Genomic DNA, 18,603 nt, shown 5'->3' with positions numbered 1-18,603 from the left:
ATCGCCCGTGATTACCCACCCTCCAGGGCTCATGCTGACTATTTTGCCCTGTGTTCTCCTGCAGTCATCATGTTGTGTTCCACCTGTGTTCGGTGCTTCGATATGTCTGTGTGAGTAAAGCACTATCAAGAAATATAAGCTGCTTTTTTTCTTCCCTACCAGTGGAACGCAAGAAAACAGACTGCTGGGGCCCTTAAACTAGTAGTAAAAACCATAACTTCACACTTTGTCCCACTCAGTTCTGCCATTTAATCACCATGAAAGACATGTCATTTCTCTGGAGTTGCATTGTAAACCAGGCTGCAGTTGTTTTGGCTCTGATTTACTGTGAAGCCATTCATTGATTTTTATTTGTATACCATTGAAAATAGAAGACTGGAAAAGCTCATTCTCTGAAACATATTCTTATATTATATTTATCATAGAGTGAAGTTAGAGTTCGCCACAGTCCGCTAGCGTGAAATACTGCCTCTCTCCATTCATTTCTATGGGGATTTTTAAAGTTTTTATCAAATGGTGAACTTTCACTTACATACCCCTTAGACTTTTAACCCAGGTTTGAAAGACAGAGCTTAGCAAAACAAACACATGATCTAATGGATTCCATTTTATTGTTGCTGATTTGGGCATGGCTGCATTCCATTGCAATATTTATAAATGCAACATTTGCAAATTTTTGTGTTTATACATGCAGATATCTTAGATGAAAACAGATATGCTAAATATCAAAAACAATCAAAAGCATATAAACACAATATATACAGTTGAACATGCATTCAAATAGATGCCTATTCAAATGTCTATGTATAAGTGCCCTTAGGTCAATAACATCTGGATGTTATTTACCTGTTTGTATGTTTTCGGAGTGTGGGCGAAAACTGGAATAAACTAGGTAACCTATACACATCCTTGCAGATAGTGCCCGTTTCAGAAGCCCAATTTTTTTACTGAAAAAATCTACTTTATTAGATATTATTAATAAAATATATAAAACACAAAAAAATTACGAGTCTGAGCTTACATAGCTCCTCTCAAAATACAATTCTAGACAATAAATGGGGTGAATGGGAAAAGGGTAGTGGAGCTGCAAGTCAACAGCTATGAAGAATGTCACACATGTTCTGATTTGATTGGGCAGTTACTGCCCCCTATCTGGGCATATGTAGCAAGCCAAGGAGATGTTTCAACAGATAAGAATTTGATGGGTTGAGGGTTATCTGTGACGGCTAAATGGAAGGGAAGCAAAAGTCACTCTTCGTTTCTGGTTTTATCATCTTCAGATGGTTATTCAGCAGTCCAGCTATTCCCAGGGTACTGTAAGGGTTGGCCCTTGTATGGACACCCTAACCTCAATTAGAAATCTTTCAGCGTATAGCACTGCCCTTCTATATTAGAGATAGCATTGCCCTTTTTTTAATTAAATAAAGCAGTTGCTTTACTCCATTGGGCAAGCTTTATAGACTTAAGGTGGCCATACACGGATAGATCCGCTCGTTTGGCGATGTCGCCAAACGAGCGGATCTCCCTCCGATATGCCCACCTTGAGGTGGGCAATATCGGGCAGATCCGATCGTGGGCCCTAGGGCCCAACGATCGGATCCTAGCATTCACAAACGGACGGTCGGATCGCGGGACCGCATCAACTAACAGATGCGGCCGCGATCCGACGGGGTTTTTAAACCCATCCGATCGAGATCTGGCCGACTTTCGGCCAGATCTCGATCGGGGAAGCCCGTCGGGGGCCCCCATACACGGGCCAATAAACTGCCGACACGGTCTGTCGGCAGCTTTTATCGGCCCGTGTATGGCCACCTTTACTGAGGCATTTGTCATCCAGCTTCTAGCGTCATTTATCAGTTAATAAGTGTTTATTGGACCTTGGTTCTGGCCCTGGACCCTTTGTCTGCTGATGTGGGGGAAGGGGTGTTTTGGACTGTGTTCATGGGACATGGTGCCAGGCAGCCTGGAGGAAAAGATCCTGCTGAAACTGGTTCAGTGCAAGCAAAAGACATAGAGGGAGGGGGATTGGGATTATGCAAGCACAGTTGAGCCTGAAATGTCATTATTACGACAGCTTGATTAGTCAGGCCTGAGTCAGCGGAATGAGGGACAGAGACAGGGAAGTGTTTGCATATGAGCGTGTGTGAGAAAAAAAGAATAGATCTTCTGCATGTGACACACTAATGTCTATGTGTCTGCCCTTATTAATTAGCACTAGTTGGGAGTTAGTCAGACACTTAGGGTAAGGCCAGACGAGGAGATTCGGGGAGATTTTGTCGCCTGGCGACTTATCGCCACGTCTTATGCGCGACTATCTCCCCGAACTACCTCAGCGTCTTTTCCCCATAGTCTACAACGCAAAATCGCCTGTGCTAATGCACACGCGGCGATGCGTTTTCAATAGTCGCCCAATGTTGCCTCACTGCAAATCTCCCCGAATCTCCTCGTCTGGCCTTACCCTTAATGTGTGTAAAGCCCTCTGTTACTGTGTGTGTGTTTCAGTTGAACACCATAGTTTGCATTTGGCACACAGGATGTTCATTCTATTAAATATGTAGGCATGTGTGAATAAGAGGCAAGCCACTACGCCTCCCTACTTCTCATTCCTCCTTACTCCTGCCAGAGGTAACTCCTTGCCCTTTGCCAACTATGCTTCAGATACAAGGTTACTGATAATCAGAGGGACGTATAACTCGAAAAATAGAAGGTTACTGTCGGCAATTACACTTTACCCTGTGCTTCAAGTCATTATTATCTTATGAAGCTACCAATGCACCTTACATATTTTGTCTACTGTTATTCTAACCCTCTGTCACTGTAAAACTGGTGCTGGCAATTACTTTATAAGGTTATCCATCACCTTATGCCTAAGATTTTTGGTTCTGAATGAATTGCCATAATTTTATATATGCCTTCAGTGCATGTGGACAAATTTACTTATGAGATAACAAAATGATCATACAAGAAGGACTAATATTCTGGTCAAAATTAATTTGAGAAATGAGGCAAGCTACTATGGGAAAAAATCCCTAATTTTTAATTTATGAATATTATTTTGATAGAATTCTGAACAGTACTGAATACTTGTACCTGTGGATAGTATATTCATCTTCTTGCATACAATAGCAATACCTGTTCCTCTAGGGTCCATTCCCAAACCTTTTATATAGGTGTGCCACATTCAAATATAAAATGAGTTGGGGAGCAACAAAAGCAGTTTCTGGGGGTGCCAAATAAGGACTGTGATTGGCTATTTTGTAGCCCCTATGTGGACTGTCAGCCTACAAGAGGCTGTGTTTGGCAGTATACTTGATTTTTATGCATCAAGCCTGGCATTAAAAAATAATAGGGGTCGGTGACCAACATATTGCTCATGAATCACTGGTTGGGGATCTACAGTATAAAAGGTCCAGAGAACGTCATAGTCGATACAGCTGGAAGGTACAGTTTTGATGGCTTACCTACTTTAATGGAGCTGCACAGCTGTATGGTTGTGAGAGAAGTACCTACCCAATTGATTGAAATAATATATTTCCCAGCATACATGATATACCTCAAGTGGTACAAGAAAAAAAAGTGATTGTTAGTTATACCAATAAAGCATCAGGGCCACAGGAGAAATATCTGCCCTATGTGTCTATTTTGTGAGATGACATTAAGCAGTAAGTGTACAGTAGTAACCTTCAGCTATAAGCAAAGGTCTGAGATCTGTAGTTCAGCAACATCTGGTAGGCTGCTGGCTGGCTGGCAAAGCTGCTTACCATAAGAGATATACTTATCCTTACTATAGGATCTGTCTTTACATAGTGGATGCTACAAATGAATGTAACATATTCTATGTTACATCCAGTGCTATTGGGATTAGTGAACACGGTGACATAAAGATGTTGACAGATAAAAATGATATTTATGCATTCACTCTGTACTGCTCTTCTAGGAAATATTTTGCCTTCTCCCTGCTTTCTCCTTCTCATGTTCTCTTCCCCCTCCTTCTTGTCTAATTCTGTCTTTTCTACCTATGAGTTGTTTTTCTTCCCCTTGCACTCACTTAGTTCTTTCCCCTCCCATCTTTTGCTTCTAGTAACAGACTAAGATTGAAAACAAGTTGTCTTTTCTGGCAGAACTCCCTGATCTCTGGGATACTGAATATACACAAGCATAATAAAATCGTTGAGAATGTAGACCCTGGACATAAAAACACAGTAAAGTAAAGGCACTAATACGCAAATATAATAAGTCATAAACTAAATAAATGCAGAACATATCATATTATATTTTAAATCAGACAGCTACTTCATTACAGGTTTTATTGCAGCATTTTTGAAGAACTACTTGAAGGTACTACTATCTTTTTTTTGAGGGGGGGGGGAGTATCAACGTTTTTAGTAAGATGTTTTACTACGTACTGTGTACTGGCACAAACTATCCAGGAACTATGAGTTTGCAAAACAGGTTTGGATATTAAAAGCTTGAGACCTAGGGTTTTCTGGGTATGCATTATTTTCTCTATTTTGGATCACAACACCTTTCACTGCTTCTAAAGTTATATAGTGATAATACGCATCACTGCCCTTGTTGATCTACACTGAGCAGTGTCAGGTGGAACCCCTTGTAAAAAAAGGCTCAACAAGTTTTCTATTTAGAAATCCATGTGGATGGTTAAACTGCTCATTATCAGCCAAACAGCAAACAAAATCCTTACCCATAACAGTGTTACCCTGCATTATCAATGAAAGCAGTGAAAGGCAGTTGAAGAATGTTGGGAATTTTAGTTTGATAACAGTTGTAGTATCACAGGTAAGACACCTTTGTTGTAGAAAAAAAGTGACTAGACCAATCTCTGATGCATGGAACATTCTGCAGGGCTATCTTCACCATATCTCCTGGTGACCAGGTTTGCCACCTGGCCAGTATTTTAGCGGCCTGGCTGGTAAAAATGATGGTTGATCCTAATGTTATAAATAGGGGAAAATGATAAATATATAGGAAGGTCGGTATTCTTTTCCAGAAAAGGTAGAAACCCTTCCTGGTGACCAGGGTTAGAATGTGCTCCTTGATCACTATCAAGAGGTGTGGTGGTGTTTGTACCTGTCTAATGCTTTCTGGAGGAAGCTGGCTGAGAATATGGATATGTGCAGTACGTGTGGACACCATCCATAACAGGATGTTTAGTTTGTGCTGGAGTAGTAAGCTTTGTAAAACTCTTGGTAGTCGTACTGTGATATGACCTTCCTCTCCCCTGTACCTATGACCTTCCTCTCCCCCTCACATCTACATGCTCTCAGTGCACACCCATTATGCATTATCCCAGACAAGCTAATTGACTGACGTGTATCCTTTAATTACATACTTTCTTGTCTGGGAATTGTGTTGCAGGTGTCATTATCACTGTACAATGGGGAAATGTATTTAGAGTGCCAGCAAAGGAGCATGAAATTTGTTTTTAGTGCCTACAAGAGTCCTTTGCCAGGTTCTCTCCACTTTAGTTCCCTTCTCTTTCTCCCTCATCATGTATGGGCTTGCCTTGTAGGAAGTCTCTTTGCATATATGGATGAAGTTCCAGGAAGTTCACTAAGTGGCATGACACGCATGCCCAGACTTGGGCTCTGTCAACTTGGCTAGGCACAACCTCTGAAATGATTACCACATGCCCAGATTGTGAGCCAATAACCTAATGATTCTCTGTAATGTTTATTTCCCTGTTTCAGCCATGGGGGGGTTGTTCTAAAGGCCTTCATACACGGCCAAAAAAAGCTAGCGACAGACCAAGTTGGCAGCTTATTGGCCGGTGTGTTGGGCCCTCCGATGGGCTTCCCCGATCGATATCTGGCCGAAAGTCAGTCAGATGTCAATCATGCAGGGTAATAAATCCATTTGTATCACGGCCGCATCTGTTCGTTGATACGGTCCTGCGATCTGACCGCTGGCATACCTGTTATGATCTGACCGTTGGGCTCTAGGGCCAACGATCGGGTCAGCCCCACCTCAAGGTGGACATATCAGGGAGAGATCCACTTGTTTGGTGATGTCGTCAAATGAGCGGATCTCTCCATGTATGGTCAAGCTTTAGGCTAATGCTCACTGTCCACGACTGGTTTTTGGAATACCATGATTGTGAAGCATCAAGTGTTTATTTCCTGGAAGCAGTTTGTAGCCGATGTCATGAGGCTAGTGTGATGAATGTATGTAGATACTACACTTGATAGTTATACAGATAGTTACACAGAAATTTTAGAGAATATAACCGCTCCGACTCATCGCAATCATGTAGTTAGGGACCAGCAGCACTTGGTACACGCCCGGGTGCAGGAGTCCCGCGCCGCACAAAAATAGAGGAAAGGAAAAAGGTGAAGTTTCCCACACCGGACTGTTTGTTAAAAGCCGAAATCTTTATTAGTCCTTGTTAAAAACACGCTGCATGGTTAGCTTGAAGCGTTACAGACACAGCTGCCCTTAATCATAAGGAATGTCCAGCTTGCAACTCTCCAGTTGTTGTTTAACTTCACGTTCCAGTTTGCATGAGTGGTATGTTCTATTGCGTAAGCAAAAGTGTGATCTGATCTTTAGTGGAATCAGATTATTTTTCAGAGTGAAAATCTTAGATAGATATCATCAGGCATCTGGAATTACCAGGACAGCATATCATCAAAATCCCCCTGACATCCATTCAGTGCATTCCTCTTCTGCATATGGTCCATAGGCAAACACATTTGAGTACCTGGTTGAAAGTAATCAATGGATGTGTGGGCTACGCCACAGAGATTTGCACATATTTTGCTCCTAAAACTGTTTTTGCAGGTTGCAAATATGGCTCATGTTCTCTAATATGAGAAAACTAGCAGGCACTGCCAGTCAGCAGCATCAATGGCAAATAAGATATTGAGCTGTATTAAAAGGGGCATAGATTTAAGGAAGGAGGGGGTTATTCTTCCACTGTAAAGAGCACTGGTAAGGCCCCATATAGAATATGCTGTACAGTTTTGGTCTCCAGTGCTCAAACAGGACATTAAGGAAGTCGAGAGGGTATAGAGAAGGGCAACTAAGCTGGTAAAAGGTATGGAAAATCTTAGCTATGAGGAAAGACTGGACAAAGTGGGGATGTTTGCGCTGGAGAAGAGGCGTTTTATGGGTGATATGATAACTATGTATAAATATATTAGGGGATCATATAATAATCTCTCTAATGCTTTATTTTTAGCAGTAGGTCTTTCCAGCTGCAACAAGGTCACCCATTCCGATTAGAAGAAAAGAGGTTCCACCTAAACATTCGAAAGGGTTTTTTTTACAGTGAGAGCTGTGAAGATTTGAAATTCTCTCAGTCGTACAGGCTAGATAGCTTTAAGAAGGGGTTAGATGGTTTTTAGCAAGGGCCCTCCCAGGGTTATGGAAGATATCTCATAGTACAAGTTCATCCAGGGACTGATCCGATTGCCATCTTGGAGTCAGGAATGATTTTTTTCCCCCTCTGAGGCAAATTGGAGAGGCTTTAAATTGTTTTTTTTGCGTTCCTCTGTATCAACTAGCAGGCAGGTTATATATAGATTTAGAGGTTGAACTTGATGGATGTGTGTCTTTTTTCAACCTTATCTACTATGTTACTACATAAGTATCTGCCAAACCTTTTCTTCTCATTTGGGAGCATTACTTAGAAAGCCTATAATCTCATGAAAGGAAAGATAAAAATGCCCATTATGGTTAGGAGATGGAATTACAGTCTATAAAATATATAGAGACCAAAATGTTCCTCTTTGTAATTCATTTTTTCTTTACAATTTAGAATAATGTTGCTTATGCTTTGACCTGCTCCTTCAGGAAGGACCTTAAATCACCTTGCCAGAGAAGTTGTTGGCCCTCCTTGCTACTGAGCAGAATAGCAGCCTATAGGAACCAAGTAGGAACTTTATAAGGGTTCACTCAGCAACATAGGTGCTAACTTGTGCACATATGCAGTCATCAGGGCAACGTAACAGGTCTTTGCATTCATTTCCTATCTTGAAGTAGACTGTTTAAAACTAAATGCTGACTATGTGCTGACAGCCCCTGCACAATACGTAGTAACATATACATTTATGTTGAAAGGCATATTTCAAATTGAAAGCTAACTGCATATAACTTAATTGTCTTGCCAATATTGACGTATGAAAACTAATTTTTTCTTAGATTTAATATCATTTGACTTTTAAGACATGCCTTGAATTGCCATTCTGAGGGGAAGTTTTTATTACTGGAAAAAATATTCTTTTGAACATCATTTCATATTCTTATTTATTAATGTATTAGTCATTAATATAGGATGCTCTAAAATAGTGGCGGGTGGTGAGAAGTGGTTGCTGCATCTTGATCTTTTTCACACTCTAAAATAGAATCAAACTTTTTATTTAAAGTAATACCTTGAGATCACTAGTAAATGTATGTTCTATACCAAACAACCTTTGGTACCTGTATAGAAGTAAGTGTAGCTGGAAACATGGGATCTGCTTTTATATTATGGATTACCTTCCAGTTAATTGTCTTTATAATAGGCAGTTAAATGAGTTAGCTCGTTTTATATTTGTATTCATAATTTGGCAGCCGATGTCATATCATTAGCCTATTACTTTGCTAGAGTTAATTTTTAAAAATCATATGGAAGGCGATTCCTATTTAGAAATAGGGTATATTTTTATATTGCATGTGTTTGTATTGAAAGTTCAGTAATCTTAACATATTAAAAGGCTTTATATGGCTTAAAATATACAGTGCTCTTAATCTATTATTAGTCAGCATCAGTGTTACAGCATGCCCCAGCCAATCACACAAAACAAAGACATCCATGTGTTTGTATCCCTTCACATCCATGGCTTAATCCTGCTACCAAAATACTGGCAAACCCCAATGTAGTTACCAAAACAAGCTATATTAGATAAGAAAGGTGTGAACATTAATGACCCTGACATTCAAAGCACTTTATAACTCTGCCCCACCCTACATCTCTGAACTCATCTCTATATACTCACCCAACCGCTTACTACGCTCCTCTATTGACCTGCTACTCAGCTCTTCTCTCATTACCTCCTCACATGCTCGCATTCAAGACTTTGCAAGGGCTGCACCCCTCCTCTGGAACTCTCTCCCACGGTCTGTCCGACTTTCTCCCAACCTTTCTGCTTTCAAGAAATCTCTTAAAACGCACTTCTTTCGAGAAGCCTACCCTCACTCTGCTTAACTAGCAAAGGCAACACCACATACAGTACCACATTTCTCACCCACTTAATTCGATCTTGCCGATTTCCCACACCTTGTGTATTACTCCCTTCCCTTTAAATTGTAAGATCTAATTGCACAGGGCCTTCCTCACCTTTTGTACCGGTATTGATTGTGATGTATGTAACTCCATATGTTCTATGTATAGAATTCATGTGATTTAGTTGTATAATCACATTTACTTTACAGCGCTACGCAATATGTTGGCGCTATATGAATACATGTTAATAATAATAATAAATATTTAATTTTCTGTTCTATTCATTATACAGCTGTGGGCATGACAAGGACTACACTATCCTTATGCTTTCCATCTACTCATAAAGTTGATGGGTAAAATGTAGCAGTCACTAAATTTTAGATCCACTGGGCATACAGTATTGTACAATAACCACCAATTGCCAGTATTGTATTGCTGTGCATACAGATACACTGCTATTGCTATGCTATACACTCACATGGCTACTTTCTTCATTTTTCACTTGTTCACTGGTATCTGTAATTCTCTTTGCATAGGTGCCATCTGTCATGAAGATGCGCTGTGCAGTGAATAGAAAGGGGGATGGTCTCAGTAAACATCCCCGTCCTCATTACTACAAAGGGCATCTCTGCAGCAGCTGTTATCTATCAGAGAAACCCTCCCCCATTTGGATTTTCTATAGATGCAATGGTTGTGAAACAGAGTCACAGAAGGAGTGCCATAATCCTTCCTCGCATACCTGCTGCATAGATTATATAGGATGCACTGACATGAGTCTGACAGATTGCCAACACCAAAGGACACTTCTCTAATCTTATCCTCCTACTTTTATCCTCTGCATTTCACATTGTCAACCATTTCCTTCTAATGCAAATATCTCCTTTCTTTGGTTATCCACAATTAGTGATAACTCCCTTGTTACCTTTGTAATCAATACTCTGCTAACAAAACCTTCCTCTTCAGTTTAACTGTGTGGGGTGCAGCAAGGCTTTGTACTCAGACCCCTGATGTTTTGCCTGCACACCCTTTCTTTGGGAGACCTCTTCTATTCATTTGTCATTAAAGAACACGAGATGCAGCTTTGTCTTTCTCTCCACCTTGAAAAGTGTATAATTTCATGTTTTTGTGCTGATATACACTTTGTATGTCTCAACACAAGCCAACACCACACCTGTCAGTACTGAGACGCAGTGGAGGGGTGGCGAGTGGGGTGGCATCAGCTTCTCTCCAACATAGAAATGTAGGCAGAGTCAAGCCTCTTGAGAAACACAACTATAGTTTATATAAACAAGCTGCTGTGTAGCCATGGGGGCAGCCATTCAAAGCTGAAAAAGGAGAAAAGGCACAGGATATACAGCAGAGCTCAGATTAGCTCTGTAGTTTACAATGAGATTCTTATCTGTTATCAACTGTGTATCCTGTGCTTTAATGGCTGACCCCATGGCTACACATCAACTAATTTATATAAACTATTCTAGTTTCTGAAGCAAACACATCAATTTTACCAGTGCAAGACATTGGTCCATTATATTGTCCATTTTTTGGTGTTACTGTTACTTTAAGGCAACTTCGAAAAAACAAAGCAACCTGTATGTTTTTCCCACAACCATTATTTTATATATTACATTATTGCCAGTGGGAAAACCCTTTTGGGAATGCCTAATGCCACATGGGGGGATGATCTCGGCCTGCGGAAAAACATATCCCAGAACCGGGAGTAGAGGATTGGGAAATGTTGTGTGTTTATGACCTCTTTACATTTTGGTGGCATAAAATAAGACAAAGAATAACATGAAATAATGGTAGTTAATGTGCAATTTGTTTCTCTGCCTTCCACAGTGTTGTTGACATGGGTGAACTGTGCCAGTGTGCGCTGGGCAACACGCGTGCAGGACATATTTACAGCTGGAAAACTTTTGGCACTGGGACTAATCATTATCATGGGAATTGTACAGATTTGCAAAGGTAAGCTTTCTGGAACAATCCCCTTGCTTTTACATACTGTTAACATGTGAACTAATAACGTTCCTGCCAAAATATATAAGGGTACTATAATGAGTGCAATTTATATGGGCATTCAACAGTATAACACATTATGGATAAGATTCAATTTAATGGAAAAAGGATCAAGTGAAAAGTCACGGACGACATTCAATTTGAGATGTGATTCAATTCAGAAAAATTGATCTCACGTTTTATTACATGAAAACTCGATGGGAAAAAACTGGAACTGAATTTGGAGAAAAGTTTTTTTTTGAATCTCATCGGTGAGTATTCATGTGACTATAAAATAACCTTTTCTCACTGAATTGAATCTGGCCCTATGAATCCAGCCATAAAATGTAAGGATCAGTAATAATGAACTAAAACACTACACAATATATTTATACAGTACAGTAGCTGGCATTTAATAGATAGTAAACTTTAGGACAGGGACTTTATCCCAAACTGTGTTTTGAAATGCCCAGCACCTAAGTATTTAAATAAAATATGAAATACCCACTTGGACCAGGAAACTCATGTTTCAAATTCTAAATGTTCAGTAAATAATAATAATATAATTAATAATAATATTATATTATAATATATAATATAATATTTTTTAGGGGGTTTGTTTTGTTTTTGAGGCAGTGCGGGGAGATAGTCGCTCAAAAGACGAGGCGATTAGTCGCCAGACGGCAAAATCTCCCCAAATCTCTTCGTGTGGACTAGCCCTTAAAGATGAGGTCTGGTCACTTTTATTATGGAGCAGAGGTACTCAATTCAGTGAGAAAAATGCATCTCATGGTTTATTACGTGATAACTCATGAATATGATTTAATTTGAGGAGAAAAAACTTTTCTCTAAATTCAGTTCCAGTTATTTCCCCTAGACTTCAAAAGAGTCTTTACATGATAAACCATGAGATAGAGTTTTCTGAATTGAATTGCAACTCAAATTGAATCTCATCTATGAGTTTTCACTTGATAAACCATTATAATATATGCAACTCCTTTGTGGTTCAGATAAGATAGCCAAGATGTAAATAAGTATTACAGTATTAGATTTCACCCTATCTGGACAGGGCATTTGAGGCTCATCAAAAGGGGGGCAGACCCAAAGTCTGTAACCAACTGATTTATTTACCAGGGTAAATAGTTGTTACTAACAAGCAGCTACTTAAAACTTGTATTACTCTGCTTCTGGTTCTTTATATTACTATTATTTGAGAGCAGCAGAGCATTATCAGTTTCTATTTCCAGGTTGTTCTTGTTGGTCTCATATACTGTACTTCACTTGGGGGTACCACTTTGATAGATGACAGTTGTCCTGAATGCCAGCAAAACTTTAGCAGGCTAGCTGTAAAATATTTGTTATATATCTGTAGTCTGTTTATGAAAACTGGGCCAAGCCAAATACTAGATAGGCTGATATAACCCAAATAAAGATGCCAGATTTAGAGAACTTGCACACAAGCATTTATATTGTCCAATCAGGGAGAACCAATATGATCAGATTGCCCACAAAGAGCAGCTTCCATTATGAAGAACCTCAATAGTCTTCTAATATCTATAGTGTTTTTTAAGCACCATTCAGTGACATGGGCAGCTGCTACCGGTTGTTCACAGTGTTGCCATTCATTTTACCTTAGAGCACTGTGGTCATATTCGCCATAATGCTAAAAGAGTTGTTTCTCTGCAGAAAATATATTAGGATAACATTCTTGACTGCTCTTGCAAAAAAAACAATAATTAAACCAGAGTTAAAGGGATACTGTCATGGAAAAAATAAATGTTTCCAAAATGAATCAGTTAATAGTGCTGCTCCAGCAGAATTCTGCACTGAAATCCATTTCTCAAAAGAGCAAACAGATTTTTTTATATTCAATTTTGAAATCTGACATGGGGCTAGACATATTGTCAATTTCCCAGCTGTCCCAAGTCAGGCCACATGCCATGAAAGTCTGTAAAGTGCCTTTTACTTTTCTATTATGGCTATAGATATGCAACAAGTTATATTAGACATTAATTCCTGTGAGTTTATAAAAAAAAATAACAATCAGTATCAGTTTGAGGTGCTTTGTTTTTCACAATGGGGTCATGCAAAAATTATACGCCAATCCTGTCCTGTTTATAGTGCACCCAGTCTAATCGTTAAGGGTTTGACACCTTATACCAATAGGGCCCTGAATACAGAATGCGTTGGTTGTGGCACCTGCACCAGCCACAGTTATCAGATATATTATATATATATATATATAGTATATATGTACACGTTCTGGCTGCCATGCAGTCCAATAATTTGGTGGTTCAGGTAAACAAGTACTGCTGTTTATTATTCTGTGTACTGAAAATATTGTCATTTGTATCTCAGGAGAGTATTTCTGGCTGGAACCAAAGAACGCCTTTGAGAATTTCCAGGAGCCAGACATTGGCCTTATTGCACTAGCCTTTTTACAGGGATCTTTCGCTTATGGTGGTTGGAACTTCCTTAACTATGTCACAGAAGAACTGGTGAACCCTTACAAGTAAGTTTAAGCTATATCAGGCGTACAACCCAGTTGTTAATAAACTAGTTTGGAATCCTTGGACAGTTAAAGGGGAACTGTTGCGAAAATGAAAATTTTGTATACGCTTCATCATACTGAAATAAGAAACTTTCTAAATAAAATCAATTCAATATTCTGCATTGTTTCTGAAATAATCAAGTTTATCTTCACTATCCCTCTCTCAGCATCTGTTTCTCTTCATTCTGTCTTCTTGCATGAGTTGGGTGTCAGGTGTCATTGACAGTTAGATCCAATATATCTTATAGGGGGCTTCCTTTCCTAGCAGATGTATTAGAGCTCACTACAATAACTGATTACAGTACAAACAAAATCTAACAAAATAATTGCCTTTTGCACAAATTCTGCATGTAGAGAGACATGATTTCTGGTGATTTTAAAAGAGTGAGCTCTAATACATCTTCTAGGCAAAAGGAGCCCCCCCCCCATAAGATATATTGGATCTAACTGTCAATGATTATCTGATACTCAACTCCTGTATGAAGACAGAATGAAGAGAAACAGATGCTGAGAGAGGGATAGTGAAGATAAACTTGGTTATTTCAGAAACAGTTCCGAATTTTTACTTGATTATATTTAGAAATCCTTATTTCTGTATGCTGAAGCTTATATTAAGTTTTCATTTTCGCGATAGTTCCCCTTTAACATTTTGCATCCCCAGTGTGGGCAATGGATACAGATTAAGGCATGGTGGCTTTATAACTGTTCCAGATATACCAGGAAAAGTGTAGCCATTTTGCTGTTTTTGCAATATATACTGTATGTACTAATACCATTATGTGTACACTAAGCAAACAATGCAACTTGTAATGGCTATGGCATACAGCAGACGACAGTTACTGAGTAGCAAAGAACTCTATTGTACTACTAGACACTAAGTATGCACTAGTTCTAGAAACATAACAACCATTCAATTGGTAGCATTTACTGGTGATTTGTTTGAAAGCAACTAAGTGTTTTCTATAGGTTACTAGACCTAGTGAAACATTTGCAGTTTTTATTGTATTACCTCCAAGACTTGTGTACAATTGAACCAATATAATGCTTAAATGAGCAAAAAGCCACCCTCCATTATAAATATATAGTTATTTTATGAGATCTAATATAAATCAGTATAGTCTATCTGCATATTGGGTTGCTTGTTTGTGGTATACCTGACTAAAACAAACCTACAGATAAGGTTATTTTCCCATTTGTGTTGTAGTAGTGTGTTCATAGAAGGAGTTAGCATGCCGGTACTGTATGCAGAAAATTGACTTTTACTGATATTCTGATAGCATAGAGCACACCCTTGTGGCTAAATACAAGTACTCACCATTAATTTCTTTTTTTCTGTACAGAAACTTGCCCCGTGCCATCTTTATCTCTATTCCACTTGTCACCTTTGTGTATGTTTTTGCCAATATTGCCTATGTGACTGCCATGTCCCCCCAGGAACTACTAGCATCCAATGCTGTTGCTGTGGTGAGTATACAAATCCAATCCAATCTGTCTGGTTTTCTCTCTTTCTCTTGTTTGGATAATAAACCAGTATAATACATATCTCTGTGATAAGAATACTCAAAACTTTCCATCTCTTTCTACTCCATTGATTCACTGCATCTCTGTTTTGCTTATGTTGATGCCTAAGGAATGCCCAATCTATGGCCTATGTCTACTATAACCTGCAGCGACAATCTGCAGGGCTATCAGTGGGACAGCTTTGTTTCATTGCATCATTCAGATGTCCCTTGTTGTTATTATTCACACATTCCAAGGAACATTTAACACTGGCTCACAAATTCCAAAAAGAAGCAGGATGTTGCTAGACTATATTTATATTTTGCAGTCTTTTTTTTAAATCACATTTAGAAAGCATCAATTTGAAGTACAAATGATCTGCTTTGTTATCAGAGTGGGGGCAGCAGTGTAATAAGTTTAAATGGGGTAATTTTAGGTGCCTGACATTAAATAGGCAGTAACTTTCTAATGAACAAAAAGTTGTAAGTGCAACAGGCAGTTCCTCAGGTGGCCGAAATATTTTTACTATGCTTCGAAATTAAATGTAAATTAAGAAATGAAGAATTCTTGTGATGCACTGATGCTGCTAGGTATTACAAAATATCATATACTCGGACTACTAACACATGAAGCTAAATGCACCCTGAAGCTAAGCATGCAGAGAGAATGCAGACCTCAGTGCATAAGAAGCTTATTGGATAAGATAGTGCACTGCTTGTATCTTTGTTCTGTGCAGACAGGGCAATGGACATTATTGCTTATTTGTAGATATATATATATATATATATATATATACACATATATAATGTGTAAAGTGATGGCACTCACAGGATTTTATACAACAGAAAACTAGGGGCACATTTACCTAGGGTCGAATATCGAGGGTTAATTAACCCTCGATATTCGACGGTCGAAGTAAAATCCTTCGACTTCGAATATCGAAGTCGAAGGATTTTGCGCTATTCCTACGATCGAAGGAATAATCTTTCGATCAAACGATTAAATCCTTTGAATCGAACGATTCGAAGGATTTTAATCCATCGATCGAAGGATATTCCTTTGATCAGGAAATTGTTAGGAAGCCTATGGGGACCTTCCCCATAGGCTAACATTTGCCTTGGTAGGTTTTAGGTGGATAACTTGGGGGTCGAAGAAATTTTTAATGAGACAGTACTTCAACTATCGAATGGTCGAATAGTCGAACGATTTTTAGTTTGAATCGTTTGATTCAGGGTGTGTATGTATATATATATATATATATATATATATATATATATATATATATATATATACGCTTACTCTTCTTTTTTCATGTTTTATCATGTTTCTCTCACCCATCCCTTCTCTCCAATTAACTGCCACCTCTCTCTTCCCTCAGACATTTGGTGAGAAGTTGCTAGGTGTTATGGCCTGGATCATGCCAATTTCTGTGGCTCTCTCCACTTTTGGGGGAGTCAATGGTTCTCTCTTTACTTCATCCAGGTCAGTGGGTTTGTCAGTGTATGTATTACTGTACTTTGTGAATATGACAATGTATGAACTATTACAGTTTATTTGTGTCCGTGTGTAGTGATGCTAACATATTGTGCTTGTATTCTGGCTACAAACATGTCTGCTACTGGTGGATCAAAGGCATTTTATTCTTCCAGAACTCAAGGCAGTCTGATAAATGTATCTGGGCCCTCAGATTTCTCATATTCCATGTTGATGATGGAGAAAGAAATGAATGTATAGTGCTTAGCTTACACATCATTGTATTTTAAAGGCAAATAACTGCAGTAATTATACAGTACATCTAGATTTAGAAATAGCATATTACATGGCAAGACAACAAGAGATGCTATTTCCATTATAATATCCTCTGCAGACACACCAAAGCAATGGTGCTGACTGAAGAACAGACATAGCTCCTGTTATAAATTGTCTGCCGTTAAGTGCTGCACATTTTCCCTATTGATTTACTCTATGGTTTTATTCTCCCAACAGATTGTTCTTTGCGGGAGCCAGAGAGGGCCATCTTCCAAGTTTAATGGCAATGATCCACATAAAGCGTTGCACTCCTATTCCAGCACTGCTCTTCACTGTAAGTCAACAGCATTGAGGCAGCCTAGTACCTCCTATTTGTTACTGGCGATGTAACATTTTCAATTTCTGCTGGTATTGATAACTTTCTTCAAAAGCAGAATTTTCTTTACTTTTTTCTATGAACAGTGCTTCATGGTATTTCTCTCTTTCTCAGTCCAGAGGCACACAGAACTGATGCAAGCAAGGAACACCTTGCACGTTTATTGAGGAATAACACAATGGCTATCCTGCAATAAAAATGCAACGTGTTCCTTGCTTGCATCAGTTCTGTGTGCCTCTGGATTGCATGACTTCTAGACTAGATTTGGGGTTGCCAGACCTCTACCATTGCGCACCAGACAGCATTGTATTCATCTCTTACAAGGGTGTGCAAGAGCCAGATCTCTTTTTACATTTATCTCTTTCTCACCCATAATCTCCACTTCCACAGTGCATCTCCACTCTGCTGATGTTAGTGACCAGTGATATGTACACACTTATCAATTATGTCGGCTTCATCAATTATCTGTTTTATGGAGTAACAGTGGCAGGACAGATCGTCCTACGATGGAAGAAGCCAGACATTCTTCGGCCTATCAAGGTTTGTGACCACTCTGAAAGTTCATTTGGGGGAAATCAATGAAAATAAAAAAAAGGACAGATTGGAGTCAGATGTATGTGAATCTTATGATGTCTGTGTTTCCCCTAGGTGAATCTGATTTTCCCAGTGATCTACCTCCTATTTTGGGCCTTCTTGCTTGTTTTCAGCTTGTGGTCAGAGCCTGTGGTCTGTGGAATTGGCCTTGCGATCATGCTGACAGGGGTGCCTGTCTATTTTCTGGGAGTGCACTGGCAGAACAAACCAGAGTGTTTTAATAATTTTGTGGGTGAGTATGGTCTCTACAGTGCTATAAGAAACATATATTGCCACTTACTACTATATTCCAAAGGGCTAATCCCTATAGCATACCCAAAATTAATAGAACATAACATAATTCTTCCTTTTTTAGCTCCAACCTTTCAGCCCAGTTTAGCTGGGACACTTTATGTATCCTGCTAAATAAAGTGAGGTTCAGAATAGTGCATCCTGTAACTTGTTGCTCTTATAAATGAAGCTCCACTATAGATCATGATAGGACTGTTCTGTAGCATATACAAACAGAAAGGCAGTAGACTCCTTTTAAAAAGACAGTTCACGTCACCAGGACCGCCATCAGAAATCACAGGGCCCCATACAACAAAATTTCCTGGGCCCCCTGGGCTGTGGATG

General features: G+C 39.1%; 1 protein-coding gene across 2 annotated transcripts in view; it reads left to right on the top strand.

Annotated features, from left to right (window-relative positions):
• slc7a8.S (solute carrier family 7 member 8 S homeolog) overlaps nucleotides 1–18,603 on the top strand; it is a 32,788-nt gene that overhangs the window by 12,506 nt on the left and 1,679 nt on the right. Inside the window, 7 exon segments of one of the 2 annotated variants that reach the window (NM_001086186.1) lie at nucleotides 11,063–11,188; nucleotides 13,577–13,730; nucleotides 15,110–15,233; nucleotides 16,648–16,751; nucleotides 17,256–17,352; nucleotides 17,785–17,934; nucleotides 18,043–18,220. In NM_001086186.1, the coding sequence (NP_001079655.1) occupies nucleotides 11,063–11,188; nucleotides 13,577–13,730; nucleotides 15,110–15,233; nucleotides 16,648–16,751; nucleotides 17,256–17,352; nucleotides 17,785–17,934; nucleotides 18,043–18,220 (933 nt within the window). 2 annotated transcript variants of the gene reach the window in all.

This window comes from Xenopus laevis, chromosome 1S, assembly GCF_017654675.1.
Source record: "Xenopus laevis strain J_2021 chromosome 1S, Xenopus_laevis_v10.1, whole genome shotgun sequence".
Classification (NCBI taxonomy): domain Eukaryota; kingdom Metazoa; phylum Chordata; class Amphibia; order Anura; family Pipidae; genus Xenopus; species Xenopus laevis.
The sequence above is the reverse complement of the archived record's forward strand: the minus strand, read 5'-3'. Positions and strand labels throughout refer to the sequence as shown.